The sequence below is a fragment of the Globicephala melas genome, chromosome 6 (assembly GCF_963455315.2).
Source record: "Globicephala melas chromosome 6, mGloMel1.2, whole genome shotgun sequence".
Classification (NCBI taxonomy): Eukaryota; Metazoa; Chordata; class Mammalia; order Artiodactyla; family Delphinidae; genus Globicephala; species Globicephala melas.
The window spans coordinates 20,329,736-20,345,981 of NC_083319.1; the positions used below are offsets into that span (position 1 = coordinate 20,329,736).

General features: G+C 48.7%; 1 protein-coding gene across 12 annotated transcripts in view; it reads right to left on the reverse strand.

Annotated features, from left to right (window-relative positions):
* Positions 1-16,246, reverse strand: part of ZNF618 (zinc finger protein 618) — a 184,354-nt gene that overhangs the window by 82,510 nt on the left and 85,598 nt on the right. For all 12 annotated transcript variants that reach the window (XM_030858916.2, XM_030858923.2, XM_030858922.2 and 9 more), the window contains exon 2: positions 6,123-6,166. In XM_030858916.2, the coding sequence (XP_030714776.1) occupies positions 6,123-6,166 (44 nt within the window). The remainder of the gene's footprint in view (positions 1-6,122; positions 6,167-16,246) is intronic.

Below are 16,246 nucleotides of genomic sequence, written 5' to 3' on the forward strand. Positions count from 1 at the left end.
TGGCCCACACTCTGTGGAGTGTTTCTCTCTAAATAAATCCACTTCTTAACCTATCACTGTCTCTCACTGAATTCTTTCAGTGATGAGACATCAAGAACCTGAGCTTCATTAAGTCCTGAAACCAGGCGTGTGATCTCAGTTGGAAGACAGTGGGTTTTGGCTGGGTTTGAGTCCCAGCCGCATGGGCTCAAGTCCCAATCTGAGGTGCACGATTTCAAAAGGGCCAGGTATATTACGTTGCTGGAGAAGGAACCTCCTGGGCATCTTAAACCTAGCCACTTATTTTTTGGCTCCTGGAGGTGAACGCTAAGTGGCAATAGAACTTTGCTGACACTATGTGAAACCGAGCAGGACCCTGGGGGACCCTCCTCAGTAGAAGTCCTTTCTGTGTCCCCCATTTCTTGTTTGTAGGAAAGAAGCTTCAGCCTCCTAGACCTTCCCTGAGTACCAAAGGGCAGATTCAAACAGCTGCTTGTCAGGTAAGGGAGGGAATGCAGAAACAAAGGAGGAGCAGTCAAGAAACAATAGTGCAATAATAAGGCAGGTTCTGGTTTTTCCTCAAGGAATATACATAACAATATCTTTGAGTTCTGCAGGAACTACGGCCCCCATCCAGGTGGAGGTTGGTAACTTCAGGCTGAGTATGATGCCTGGAGCGACACCCTGTTACCTCACCACCAACCCATCAGAAGAAAATCTGCACACAGTGGAAGATAAAAGACTCTGACCTCCTCCGCAAATGATTAACTGCGATTAACTTCCCCTTTTTCCCTTTAAAAACTTTCATGGTCAAGCAGAATCTTGGGAGTTGGTTCTTGGATACGAGTCCATCTTCTCCCCAGGTTGCTGGCCTCCTGAATAAAGCAATCTTTCCTCTCCAACAAAGAAAAAAAAAAAAAGAAATCAATTGCCACCCACTGTTCCCTCCTCCTAGGAATGGAATTCAGCATCGTGGTGATGGTGGTGATAAAAGCAAGCATTTATTGAGCACCTACTATAGGCCAGGCATTGTGCTAAGGGTAGACATATCATTATTACTGCACTTAATCCTCACCAACACCACTACGAGGGAGGTATGAGTATAATCCCCATTTTACAGATGAGGAAACTGAGGTCAGGTAACTAGCCTAAGGTCACACAACCAGGAAGTGGATGGTGCCAGGATCTGAACCCCGGTAGTCTGGGTTCAGAGAGAGGGTGAGTTAGATGCCCAGCAGACCAGGCATGGAGAGTGGGGGCCACAGAGGCCATGCTGCTCCACTCTGGGGCTCTCCCAGGACCAAGCAGGAGGCTGTGCATTGTGGATGCAGGACTTACACAATGCTTTGCTGAAATGGACTCCTCAGGCCTGAAAAAAAGGGCCTTTTGGAAACTCCCTTCCAAGCCTATCTTCTAAGGTCCTGCCTGTCCTGAACCCTTGGCAATACGTCTTATAACATCTTGCCCCCCTGCAGTTTATTCTCCTCCTGGCAACCAGAATGATCCTTTTAAAACCAAAGCGTATCATGTCACTCCTCTGCTCAAAATCCCCGGTGGCTCCCCATCTCACACAGGGTAAAAGCCAAAGTCCTGACAAAAGTCTCCAAGGCCATATATGCAGCCACATCGGCCTCCTTGCGGTTGCTCCAGGAAAGCTCCTGCCCCAGGGCCTTTGCACCTATTGTTCCCTCGGCCTGGAATGCACTTCCCCCAAATGATTGCTTGGCTCAGTCCCTCATTCCCTTCAAATCCTTGTTCAAATGTCACTTTCTTGCTGATGCAATACTCCTCCTGACTCTCCCAACCCCCCTCCCTGCTTTCCCCCTACAGCACTTTTTACCAAATGCCATACAATGTGTTTTCAGTATTTATTATGTCGCCTCCATTCCCACTAGAACATCAGCTCCACAAGACCAGGGATTTCTGTTTTGCTCACCACTGTATTTCCAGAACCTCGGTCAGACCCTAGCACTTAGCAGGCACTCAGTAAGTGTTTGTGGAATGAATGAATGAGACTTGGTCTTATCACCTTCTCCCCCACTCCAATGTCCCTGTCTAGAAGATCCTGATCACTTGTTAGGGCAACTGGTACACCTGGTGAACAAGTGAGTCCCTCGGCTTCTTCTCTCCCTGGCTGTCTTATCTCCAGATGAAAGGGTTGGACCAGATTATCTACAGAGTCCTTCCAGCTCTGAAAACCTTCAACTGACAAAAAAAAAGGGCATACTTCTTCATTACAGCAAGCCTGTAGCTGCATTTACTTGATTATGAAAACTGCGTTTCCTTTAGAATTTTCCACAGTTAAGGCCCCGCAGCCTCCACGCTTCTTAAAATAAGTGACGTTTGGCTGCAGCTGTGCTACGTGATCTGTAACCTGCACACTAGGTTAGCATTAACCTCAAGTGCTGGGATCACTGGTCTTGTAAAATCGATCCAGGCTGGGTTACAGGGAAGTAAACCAAACCACAGTTAGTTGTTTCCTAAGATCAGAAACACCACCTCTCCTTGTCCCCCTCAATTTGACACTCATTCCTTAGCAGCCCAGGCTGTTGGTTTTGGGGTTTAGCCAGAGGCCCTCTGGAGAAGGAACAAAATTAGGTGTTCCGGGCCAAAAGGAAGGCGCTGGGACGAAAGCAGACCCTGGTGTGATAACACAGCATGCGCGGCACAGCTGGGAGCAGGGAGCGGAGGTCAGAGGGTCACAGGTCCCTCAAGGTCAGTCCCGACCAGGGCCATCCAGCCTAACTGACTTCAGGGAGCCTCGGGTCTTTGTCTGCCCATCTGAAACAGGAACTGCATGAGTCTAACGTTCCATCAAGTATCTACAACTCTAAACCCCACCTGGCCAGTCTAACCCAAGGCCGGGGTCAAATTCACCAGTGGCGTCAGCTAAGGACTATGTTAATGTTCTCCGGACAAATGTCCAGAGACGTTTGGAATGCAGCACTTCTCACACTGAATGCTGGGTCGCTCCACAATAATGCTGCTTTGGTCCTTCAAAGATGCTCTGTTAGGTTTAAGGACAGAATCGGTATAAACTCACTTGTGAGCTCCTTTGGAGGTCCTGCCTTTTGGACGAGCCCCCAGCCTATGGCCCAGCCCTGGTCCCCTAACAGGCTCCTCTAACCTCTGTAAACTGATCACTTCCTACGGGGAAGCAGGAGGGCACAGCGGTGAGGCACCTGCATCAGAGGAGTCAGACCTGGGCAGCCATCCTGGCTGTGGAGCTCACTTCCAACTGGGCAGCCTGATGCCTGTATACCTCTCTGGGCCTCAGCTTCCTGAGCAGTAAAGTGGGAATCATAAGCGCATCCTTCACAGAGCTGTGATAAAGATTACATCAATTAATAAATGTAAATCACTTAGCTCAGAGCCTGACTAAATGGTCGTTGTTATTATTATTATTAGAAATGTTTTCTTTACATCTCAAGTCACACACTGAGGTCTGGGCTGGCCCTTCCTGGTGTATATCCTGGCACTGTGGTAGTAACATGGGGCCCCATCACTGAGTACATGCAAACCTAGGTTAAACAGGGAGAGCAAAGAGATGGCACCCATGCCACCTCCCGCCTCCCCTGACCGGGGCAAGCATCTCTAATCTATCGCAGCACTCTTCTCCCTCTCACTACAGCCTTGGGCTGATAAGATTCAAAACAGACCTTCAGGCACCTATGAGCACTGTGGGGAAACCCCCCTGCTGTCCTCTGATCACGAGGCAGAGATGCTGGTATGGGAGAGATTCATGCCTTAGAGAGTGAGGGCAAGGACCACATCCACATACAAGTTATGAGGAGTGAAGGGAAATCTGTCTCCATTCACTGCTGCAGACCCAGCACTTTGAACAGTGCCTGCCACACAGCAGATGCTCAAATATCTGCCGGATGAATAAATTAGCATCTAATCCACCTGAGTCTGGGCCTAACCTAGCAGGTGCTCAATGAACACGAGAAGGCAGTGGGGGAGGCTGGCTAGACCCTCACTTGAGTACAGCATCACCGTGTAGAGAAAGCACTGGCTTAGGCAGGGTCAAGGCCTGACACTGCCACTCACTCAGCACATGACCCTGAGCAGGGCCTTTCTTCACCATGTGTACAGTGAAGGGGGTTGGGAGCGGGGAGGGGAACCTGACAAAGCCCAAGGCCCCTTCCAGTCCTGACATTCAGATCCAGAGAACTCTTCCAGGCACTGCCAGTCTAGGGACTCCCACTGCCCCGCAGGCCATAGCCTCATACACTGTTCTTACACAAGATTCCACTACCAGGGGCCCAGGAGAGAAACACAAAGGATCTGGGCAACTGCTGGCCACGTGAGTCACTGTCCAGTTTCCCAGGCCCAAGCCCAGCCGTGCAGCCCTCCATTCCAGCCCACACTCCTGACTCCTACATCATGCATCTTCTCCCATCTCACTCACTGTACCTATCCCATAAGCACTCACTGAGCACCGGCTGGAGGCCAGCCCACAGCAGTGAACAGGACAGACGTGGCCTCTGCCTCTGGAGCTGGCAGTCAAGAGGCAGAGAAAAGTACACAAATACGTGGAATAGTTGAAGAGCATAAACTGGCCACGAGGGACACAGGCAGGGCCAGAGGGGGTCAGAAAAGGCTTCTCAGAGGGGAGGATGGAATTGAGACCTGAAGGATCAAAGGGCACGAATCATGGGAAGATCACGGAAAAGAACATCCCAGGCAAAGGAACAGCAGCTGCAAAGGCTCTCAGGCCAGGGGCTGGCAAACTACGACCACTTGTGTATTTACGTATTATCTATGGCTGCTTTCGAATTACACTGGCAGAGCTGAGAAGCTGCCACAGAGACCTATGGCCTGTGAAGTGTAAAATACTTTCCGTCTGACCCTTTCTAGGTAAAAATGGGCGACCCCTGGTTTACAGTGTTAGATAAATAAGAGAAGGTCAGGGTAGCTAAAACAGACTGAGCAAGGGGGAGACATACGAGGAGACTGGGGAGGTGGGTGGAAGCCAGGCCATGATGGCTTGGGTGGGACACACTGACCTCCAGCCTGGTATCTCCTGCAAACGGGGACCATAGTGATCTCCCTGAAACACAGGGCTGAACACCTTACTCTTCTGCGCTCTTGGTTTCCCAAAGCACATTGCACAGAACACTGGTCGGTCTCTCTCTCTCTCTCTCTCTCTCTCTCAGATGCTATCAAGCAAACACACCAGCACATGAAATGCTTGGAAAAGTTCCACAGCAAAGAAATCTGTTGACTTTGTTTAACTCACCATCCTTCAAATTTATTTGGCCATAGAACCCCTATTAACATTTGAAGAACTAGTGTTCCATGTGCTAAAGGGCAAATGCCTCTGCTTGGCACACCCAGCTCCAGTAGGTAACCCCAGAGCCTGTTCTAGATTTTGAGGGTGTGGCCTGGGGAGCCGTCTCTCTAGTCTGTCCCTTGCCTTCTTCTTGCCTCCAATGCCCTAAATAAAGGTCATCTGGCCACTGCAGCTCTGCTCTACCAAACGAACTGCAGCAGGAACACTAACATTTACACCAGGTTAAGTGCCTGCCTGCGCCCCCGGTGGTGGATGTCTACTACATGGGCCTGTCCAGCATCGCCTTCCCCCATCTTTGGTAACGACAGCCCAGCTCTCCTTTGGGGACCACCTCTCCCCCATCTCCTGCCAGCTCCAAGGGTGAGGTCTGGCTAAGCAGAATATTCCATCCTCCTGCTTTGGAGGGATGGGTTCAGGATACGAGCGCAGGACCCAAGCAGTATCGATGAATTCCAGACTAGGATGGGCTTCCCTGGAGTTCACAATGCAGCAGCCGAGATACGGGATTCAAGCCCAGGTTCTTCTGCCCAGCCTTGCACTTCACCCTAAGTCTCCCCCAACTTGAGCGGCCAAGGCCAGTTCAGCACTGAGTCATCCTTAGATTCCAGTTACAGGTGCCCAGAGAGGGCACCAGGGGGGCTGGAAAGTGCTACCCACAACCTCATATCCTCCAGGCAAGTATGGATACTTCTCAACAAACGGAGCTGGCCTGGACCATTCATCCTTTCAGGTGGAAGGTGATGACCACAGAGAGGTAGCTGTTAGTCATGAAACCAGGGTGAAGAAGACGGCGGGGGGCGGGGGGTGGCGCGGGGGTGCAGTAGGCAGCAGGGGAGGCGGAGCATACCTGCTTGCCGTGCTTTTCCTTCCAGCTGCACTGGCTCCGTCAGCCTGCAAAAGAAACCCAGAACACCTAAATCAGCCAAGAGGAAAACACAGATTCTACCCACTGTACCCTACCAAGCTCCCGCTCAAACACCAGCCTTCAGAGGGGGTGAGCCAGCCACAACGCCCTACTCCATTCTTCAAGGCTAGAAGTCTGCCCCCAGTGGTAAGAGGGAGTTAGGACAGCCAACCCCCCCACCCCAATTTGCTTGGCCCTTTAAATCCAACTGAGCACCCACTGCCAACACAAACCCAGCAACCACAGAGCCCTGGGGACTCAGTGAAAAGTAAGTAACCAACTAAATCTGAGATTGAATTGCACCATTTTCATTTTCAGCTGGGATTTCCAGTGAAACAGTAGCTGAAGATTTATTCCTACCAACTGGAGGGGGGAAATCCTATTATGTTAAAATAGTCTGTCCCCCAACCCTGCAAGCAGGATGAGGCAAGAGAGCACTGCTTCATAATCTCTTTTATTTGGGGCTGGGTGATGGGAAGATAAGGCTGACCAAATGGAATTTTCAGAAATCATAACATTTTGGTTCAGATGGAGAGACTGAGGCCCTGGGAGAGGAGGGAGCTGCCTGATGTCTCATGAGGACTGCGTGACAAATACCCGGGGATCCTGACTCCTAGGCCAGTGCTGGGGGGACCTCGATGAGGAGGCCAAGGACATGGAAAAAACGCCTGGGTTCTCCACCACCCCTGGTTGCAGATGCATTCCCCAGCTTTGTCAAAACGTTAATAGTAATGGTAATCACAGTTAGAATAATGCAGGTTCAAGACTCTAGCGTACATGTGTTTCCAAATTCAGAACCTTTCCAATTTTAGAAAGGCAATGTGGCGCATGTGTTCTCTATTTTGAAATAACCCTGGCAGGGTCTGGGGAGGCCCTGGTACTCAAGCACGTTGATATTTCTATAGTAAAACGTATGCAGTCAGCCCTAAGTGGGCTAAACGAAACCGGGCACTAGCCTCTTCTCCCTTCAGGTCAAGTTCTGCCGCCTAACCAGTTACAAAACATCTTTTTGTTTTCAAGCTTTTCGAATTTCAGGATTGCAGATGAAGGATTGAGGACCTACAACAAAAACAGCGGCAGCTACCTTTGGATGAGTGCTTTCGAGAAGCTGCAAGCTGGCAAACCCAGATGGCGGACTTCAATTTAAACAGTCAGTATATCAAAATAAAGGCATTTCACCCCCAAGAAAGCCAGATTTCAGCTTCTGAAAGCAACATGTAGTCCCACACGACTGGTCAGCTAAAGCTGACATACCTGGTTCACCACAGTCCCCACCACCCACTCTTGCCTACTTCCCACCCCACGGCCTGGCCCCTGCGGGTACCCCAGACTCGCTCCCTGAGCTAACTTCCCACCTGGTGCTAGTGTGTGGGCATTCAACACCTCTCACCGAATCCTCTTGATGGGTTCCCCAACACACGCACACAACAGCCCCATTTAAGTATTTCAGGCATTTATCCAACATCCCACGGCTATAAGCCCAGGTCTGGGTCAACTCCAATGCCCACCTTCCTCAGCTCTGGAATATTCTATCTCCCTCCAACACTCAGGAGGGACAATCGGGAAACGGGGTGAACACACACAGCCTCCACTGCCCACACGAGGGAAATGGAAAGGTGAAGGACAAACAGGGAGGTAGAAACGTGAGGCCTGGGAGGGAGCAGTTAACGGGATGCCAGTGAATTATTTCCATGGAGGAAACAAGAAAGCGGAAAATGGTTTGCAAATCATTTCACTGGGAGCAAAAGAACACGATCAATTACAGCCTCTTTCCAACATCTTGCATTCGTCAAACTTGTATGGAAAGCGAATGGGAAGAAGTTGTTCTAATGCTCATATCAGAAGAGGCAGAAGTGGTAGAGGTGGAAATTCTATCCCAGAGAGCTTAAAAAAACTGTAAAATCCCCAATGATCTCTAGCCTTTCAAATTTATACATTTATACATACAAATTTATACATATAGAATTTTATACATTCTTTTAATGTTGTTTTAATGCTTTTTTTTTTGTCCTTTTCCTTCACAATTTCACAGAGTTGACCAGTTCAAGCGTACTGAACATGGGACTGGGTAGGGGAGAAGAGTCTCTCTTTTAGGCACATCTGACCATCTCCACCCATTTTCCCTTTCACCGTGTTTATGATATTTGAGCTTCTTATCACTGGTAGCTACATGCATTTTTGTTTTCCACCCATTTTTATAAAACAAAGACAAAATGCTGAAAATTTTCAAAGAGCTGTCCAAACAAATCCTTTCGTAGAAGCCTAGATGGTACAACTGGGGAAATGAGATGGCTGGAGGGAAGAGTTCATCCCTGCAGGGTGGGAAATGTCCGTTTATTGGCAGAGATGAGAAGCAGATATGGGAAGGGGGGTAGAGATGGACAATGGGCACAAGTGAGAGATGCCCAAGAGAGCACGTGTCAATATCACAGCACCTGTCAATCTCAGCCTTCAGGCCTGGCTGAGTCCAGATCCACCATAACAACAGGGGACAGTCTCTCGGGCCCCCCCAGCCACAGTGCTGAGGACACCCATTCTCATTGTAGAGATCCCTAAGGTGCCAGGCCGGCTTTGTCTGTGTCCTCACAAATATCTCAGAGCAAGCCCTACTGTTTGAATTAAGTTGACTTTGCCATTTTCCTAGGCCCAAATGGTCTACTACCAGCAATTTCATGCAATTCATCCCAAACCACAAACTCACCTTTACCCAGTGTAATCAGATCTGATTCTCAATTTAAACCAAAGTTCAAGAGCACAGGGCTTAGAGTCAGACAAGTCTGAGTTCAAGTCCTGGGTCTGCCATTTTCAAGCTATATAATCCTTGGCAGTTCGTCTGCACTCTCTAGGCCTCAGTTTCTTCATCTGCAAAATGGCAATATGCCGATTGGGCCCAAGAAACCGAGGCACAGAAAAACAGAGTGACTTGTACAAGATTACACAGCAGACGAGCAAGAGGCAGAGCCAGGCCTAGACTGAGCCAGGAGTCTTCCCAGCCTGTCTCCGGGCCTGATCTGAATCCTGGGCTGCAAGTCAGAAGGTCTACCAGACCCCACAGCCCTGAGGCCTTCTCCAAAGGGCTGGTCAGAATGATACTGAATGCAGCTACGTAGGTAAACTACTACGCACAGGCCAGGGATGTGTAGTAACCACTGAAGTAATGGAAACTCTATTGCTGTTGCCACTGGACCATGTGCTCCTAAAGATGCAGCTTCTTCTGCCTGGCTCTGTCTGGGTCTCACTTTGAACCTTGGGCAAGCTCTTTCCTTTCCCTGGACCTGAGGTTCTCATAGGTAAAAACAGGCACGGGAGGCACGAGAGTTCAATCCGATCATCTCCCCCTCCTTTTCATCTCTGATACTCTATGTGGAGCTGACCCAACCTTAACCAAACCCCTCAAGGGTAAATGAAATATGGTGGGGGAAGTGTACTCATGAGAGGTCCTCTTCCTCACTTTCACATAGCTGGGGGTAAAGGTATCCAAGCCCCCCCCCTCACCCCGCCCCCACTCCCCGTAAGGGCACCTGCTTCCTCTCCCAGCCCCATCCATTCCTAACACACCAGCTTCTTCTCAGGACCTGGGCAAGGCTATTTTTAGTTTCATTCGACCCTCCTCTTCCCTCCCAAATGAACGTTAAGTTGTTCTTTTCCATTCTCTTATTAAGGATTTTCTTGGAAAGAAAATATTATTCCAAACCCAGAAATTTTATTTCTAAATTTGTGCAAATGTAAGTTGTAAGACATTAGCTGCATTTCACATTTTGTGCAAATGGCAGAAACAGGCAATTCGTGTGCTACGGGATGGGGGCTGGCCAACGATTTCGATAAAATAAACCCTTTTTTAATTTAAATGCTAATGCACTGAATTAAAATTTAATAACTGAGGAAATTGAAAAGCCGAGCAGGAATATTGGAAATAAATCCAAGCAGAAACAGCTGAAATTAAAAATTCTAGAGAGTGGGAGGATAGCAGCTAAGCTGTCTTATATGATTACATTTTTTTTCAGAATGAAGCAAAAAAAAAAAAAAAATCCTATCTCTCGCTGGCTCTAGGGCAGTAAATCCGCAGTGCTGTGATTTATTGCTCAATTTTCCTGAGGGAAAAAGGCTTTCTTTCATGCTGAAATATTTCATAAATTTCAAGCCAGCATAAATTCTTAATTTAAAAGTTATGGAGGTCACATTTAGTGCACTGGTACTGTTCCAAAATCTTAAAGGAATAGCAGCGACCGGAAAAAAAAAAAAAGCAAAAAGGAGGGGTAGAATTTGCTCCTTTTTTTTTTTTTCCTTTTTTCATTTTGGTTTTAATTTGTGAGTTGAAATTTCATTATTAAAGATTCTTCCTGGATGGATGGAACCCAAGCAAGCACATGGGGAACTGGTGTGTGCTTGGAAATCTGCTGCAAAAGATGAAGAGATAAAGACTTAATTCAATTATAAAAAGGCATTTTTTTTTTTTAAAGCCACTTGAGGAATTTCTGGTAAAAATTTCCTTCCTTCATTGCCCGGGAAGGGGTGAGAGTGGGGGAGGGTGGCCAATGTAATTGCTTCTCTTAGATCGCCAATCTTTTGTGCACACTGATATATTCATTTGTTATACAGCTGTTCAGCGGCGGAAAGAATGCTGGGACGCCCATAATTCTAAGCAAATCAATCAAAAATTAATGATTTGTCATGCTTGCACAATGGAGGAAAACAGCTCCTTGGGTCCTGGCTGCCTGATCTCTAAGAATGAAATGCCTTTCTGCGATAAGAGAGCGGAGCCAGAGGCTCAGGGAGGCCGAGGGGCCACTGCAAATGTGAGGGCTCATGGACCCGGAGCTCTGAGAGGGTGGAGTGGGCATCTCCAAGATGGCGCATCAGCTAGTCAAGCCAAGGATGGACTTGAGGCAGCACATTTCCGTGGTGGTATAATTAGGATCTTGCCTTTTCCCTCCCCCACTGCAACACAAACATTGCTTCCTCTCTGGAGACTTCCAACGATTCCCCCTCCCCCCAGCAGATCTGATTAGTCCCTGTTCATTGTTCTCCCAGCACTGCTAACTCACCACCACCAGTGCCTTTCACCAGCTCTATGGGATGGGGACCACAGTTCCTGGAAGGCCTGTGCCTCCCAGACTGTGCTCCTCCTGGATAAAGACCGCATCCTACACGTGGCGATGTCTCCAGCACCCAGCTCAGGGTCTGGCACAAATATTCAGCAAATAAGGTTGAATCCGTTAATTATTATTTCTCAGGAAATACTGATACCGAGAGGTTGCTGAGATGAACGATAAACTGCACTGGCAATTATACTTGGATAAAATGTAACAACTGATCTTAAATAATCAATCACTCCTTTCTTCATTCAACAGATATTTCTTGAAAGCCTACTATATGTTAAACACTATGCTTGGCTTTGGGTGGACAGCCTCAAATCCACTACTGGACAATTCCAAATCCCCAGTGTTCACTGCTTCTCGGCTTCCTTCCACCCTTGGAAGGGAAGCGTGAACGTGAACCGGGAGAGGAGGGACGTTCTCTGCATGCTCAAACGTCTTTGAAATCTCATTTTCTTTCTTACTAATTCACGTGAATGTTATATCCACAAGTACCAAAGGCATATTAGTCCAAAATATGTCTGTGTACTGCATATATATGTATGTATGTTAGTTTGAACACAAAAATTCCGTTTTAAATTTCCAACTGGTATAACTGACCCTGCAGGAAGATGCTCAGCGTCAGTGGTGAGTGAAACCAAGTGCACTTGACCTGGAGGCCTGCAGGAGGCACCGAACCTTCGAGAAGCACCTACCAGAGCCCCAGGACCTGCCCAGAAGATGATTCTATGTCCCCTACTATTTACTGAGAGGAAGACAAGTGGGTTCGAAACAACTCAAACCTCATTTATATATCTCTTTCCTTTCCAACAGCCAGTGGATCCCCCAAATTTAACTTGAACTTTCTGTCCCACTGAGATACATGACTCAAGTCAGAAGAAAGTCATTCGCTCATCTGACGAGTATTTACTGAGTTCCTTCTATGCACTGGACACTGTTCTAGGCAGTTGGGATATATCCCTGCCTTCATTGTGATTATATGCAGAGGGGGCAGATGGTAGTATTAGGAGTAATAAATTAGTAAGATACATAGTATGCTAGAAAGTAATCCGTTCTATGGGGGGAAAAATAGAGAAGGGCAGGGGAGAATCAGAATGCTGGGCCAAGGGAGGAGCTGTGGGCTGCAATTTTAAATAAGGTGATCAGAGTAGGTGTCACTGGGTAAACAATGGAAGTTGAGGGGGTTGGCCATGTGGCGACTAGGGAAAAAGGAATGGCCAGTGGGAAGACCCAAGGGCAAGAGCGTACCTGGTGTGCTCAAGCACAAAGAGGATGCCAGTGTGTCTGCGGCAGAGTGAGGCAAGGATGAGAAGAGGTGGGGGAGGGGGGGAAGGAAGAGCCTCACAGCCACTGAAGGGCTTTGGCTTTTACTCTGGGGAGCCACTGGAAGGTTCGGGCAGAGTCAAATGTAATTTGCCTTCCATTTTGAAAAGACCATTCTGGATGCTGTGTTGAGAACAGACCGTAGGCAAGGATGGGAAAAAAGAGCCATCTTTTTCCAGCCCAGGAAAAAGATGAAGGTGGCTGGGACCAGGGTCGTGGTAGTGAGGGAACTGAGGAAAAACACTGCGTTCTGAGTATACCGGAAGGTAGAACCAATAGGACTTGCTGACGAACTGGAGGTGGGGTATGAAAAAAAGAATCAGGGAAGATTCCAAAAATCTTGGACCAAGAGAAATGGATTGCGTCTCTCTGGTGCATGAGAATATTAATCATCAGCACAGCACTTTATAGATGGTTACACTGCACTGAATCCTCCAATAACCCCGTGAAGAAGACACTGCAGTTTATCCCCTTTGACCAAGAATTCACCAAGCACCCAAGGGGCCAAGTGACGTACCCAAGGTCACACAGCTGGCCAATGGCATGGCCAGGGCTCACACATGTCTTCTCACCCCAAGTCCATGGCCATTTCCTCTACATACTTGGCCCTTCATCTCTAGAACAAACAAATCAAACCTGCCCCCAAACGATGTAGATAAACTGTTTTCCTATCCAACCACTGGGCCCCAACTCAAGCACAGGTAGTCCCCACTTTTACACACCAGGTGTTCATGAAACATATCCACGAAGGGTGACTGCACCAACAATGAACAAAAGCTTTGCAAGTTAAAAGAGGACTCCATTCCCAGGGCACTAAATCTGTTATAAATCCCCTAATTGGACCTCGCTTCTTAGATCGCGGTCAGTGATGCGGTTCTAGCTTGTGGTACTTGCTTCTACTTTTGGATTTATTTTCCCAACTGAACATGGTTACTCAAAGCCACTGACGGAGTGGTTCCGAGCTTGAGGGGTGGAGTGGAGGCTACCAGAGAAGACTCTGGGTTAAAAGAACTGGAACCCAGGTAGCTGACACCATTTTTCGGTAGGTATTTATAGAGTTCAGACTAGATGTGTGATTCTGAGCAAGGCCTTGGGGGACTGATACTGAGATGAATCAGACATGGTTCCTTATTCATTCACCCAAATACTACCCATTAAGTGCCTACTATGTACTGGGCACCAGGGAAGTTACTGGGGACACAGCAGCAACGAGAACAGTGGGGGAGACAGGCCGCGATTATTTAATTCATGCTGCCCATTTGTAATTGCCAACCGAGAGACATGCTCTGAAGAGAAAGTCCTGGGCTCCATGAGCATCTTTAACAACAGGATCCACTGAGACTATAGGATCAGGAAGGGCTTTCTTGAGGGAGGATGCTGGAACAGGGCACACAGAGCTCCCAGCCAACAGTGGGAATGCGAAATCTAATGCAACTGGAGCTAACACAAGCTGGGTGCCGGTGAGCAAGCAGAAGGATGCCATCTTGCCAAGCTGGGAAGCCTGGGTCCCTGAACCCCGCAGGGCTGGAGACTTCTCTGAGGGTCTCCACCTCTGGAGGAAGGACATGGCCAGGCTCACACAGGGAGCTCCTGACCAGACCCCAAGCCAGAGCCCAGAGGCTGAGGGAGGCCCCTCATTGACTGGCCATGTTTCCAACTACAAGGGAAACCCATGGGAAATGACCAATGTCTTTATTCCTCTAGGTTACGGGACCCCTCCCCAAGCCCTTGCTATCTGAGGACAAGTATCAAGAAATAAACCAGGCTTCCTGGGAATGGAACGAGCACATGCCTTGTCTGTTTCATACGAGTTTCCAGGTATAGGCAGGTTCTTCTCCTCTCTGGTGGGCAGCCACGTGGACTGGAGCAGGACCCTATTACTGACATCATCACCATCACCATCATCATCACCATCATCATCATCGTCGTCTTTGTTGGCGTCATCAACAGCTGGTCATTACTGAGCACCTGTAAACCAGGCTGAGGAGTTTCGGCCTTACTCCAAGGCTCACAGGCTGCCCAGAAGGCATGTGCGCCTCTGGAAGCAACTGCTGGCTGCGGTATAGAGGCAGGGAGCCCAACACGGAGGCCACTGTCATCTTCCAGGGAAGAGATGATGCTTTTGGGAACCGCAGTGGAGGAGAGAAAGCCCCAGGACCTAGAGCTATTGGGAGTGACGAAGATCTCCGGCGATAGCATTTGGAAGGCACCCAGGGTGGAGCTGGCATGCAGTAGTTGCTCAGTAAGTGACAGGTTTAAAAATAAATGCACCACTGCAGCTGCTGAGGAACGCTGTCAGCCTGGGATCGTGTGCAGAGGGCCAGGAGTAAAAGGTGAACCCACTTCCACCCCTGAGGCCTGACTCATGGGCCTTAGAAGAAGTGGTGGGATCCTGGCTCAGAGTGGAGGGGCAGGTGCCTCCCCTGGGCTGCCATGTGGGACTACAAGACTTGTTCTCATCCCAGGGCGCTGGATGGGACCACAATGGGAGCCCATAGTCCCTCCCCAGGACCAGCAGTCAAAAAGCCCTCAGCCTCCAAGACTGAGGAAGAGAGATGTGAAGGACCTCAGCAGCAAGGGTGGTAGTCACTGGGAATCAGGCGGGAGCACAAACTCTGCCACTTGCTAGCTGGACCCTGGGCGACTAAATTGACCTCTCAGTGCTTCACTTCCTTCCTCTGTAAAATGGGAATGATGGGAGTGGCCACCTCACAAGCTGCTCTGAGGATGAAGTGAGCTCATCAGTCTCACACTTAGAGCGGGGCCTTTACATCCACATAGCGTCAGCTTTTATTATTAGTCGAGCATCAGGGGCCCCGAAGGGGGATAACACCAGCGATTCCAAGAGGCCAGTATCTACTGAGCACCTCCTGTATGCCAGCCCGGGGCGCAGGCATCGTGGGCACCGTCTCATTTAATCTCCTCAACCACCCTAAGCAGTAGGGACCGTTCCCAGCCCCACTGTCCAGGCGAGGACCCAGAGCTTGCAGGGTGTTGGAACAGCCGGAAAGAGGCTCAGCCGGGCTTCCAACGCAGACACTCCGATTCCAAGTTCACGTTCTCAAACCCAGTGCCATGCTGCTCCAAGGCCCAGAGGGGTGACCTTGGCGAGTGAGTTTCCCCATCTTTAGAAGAAGACACGCTCCTCTGGGTGCATAAATGCTGCTCTGTTTGTTTTCTTTTGAAAAAAGAAATGCATCTCAGTTCTTAACCATCACACAGTTAATCTCTCAATTTACAAAAGAGCGAGTCACGTGACTGGATTCCACAAAAATTCTCTCTCCAGGTTTATGATTTTACAGAAAACTACAGGGAAAACCGCCTGGAGCGAGTTAAAACCAGATCAGCCATAAACCATGTCCTGGGTACAGCCTCACCAAGCCAAGACTCAGATTACTCATTAAATACATGATAAATATTCATTTCAGATCAGCAGGAAGTTGGGGGTGGGGGTGGGGCGTAAAAAAGAAAAACTTTTTTGCTTCATGGGAAAAAAAACCATATTATGAATACAGAGGGTTGCAACCTTCAAATTAGTGAACTCCAGGATTGGGGAATTGGGGGACAGAGTTTTTTCAAAGTCAACCCCTTAGGTATTTTTAAACAAGGCAGCAAGTAAGGGCAACTCCAAACCTCTTCAAGGGGACC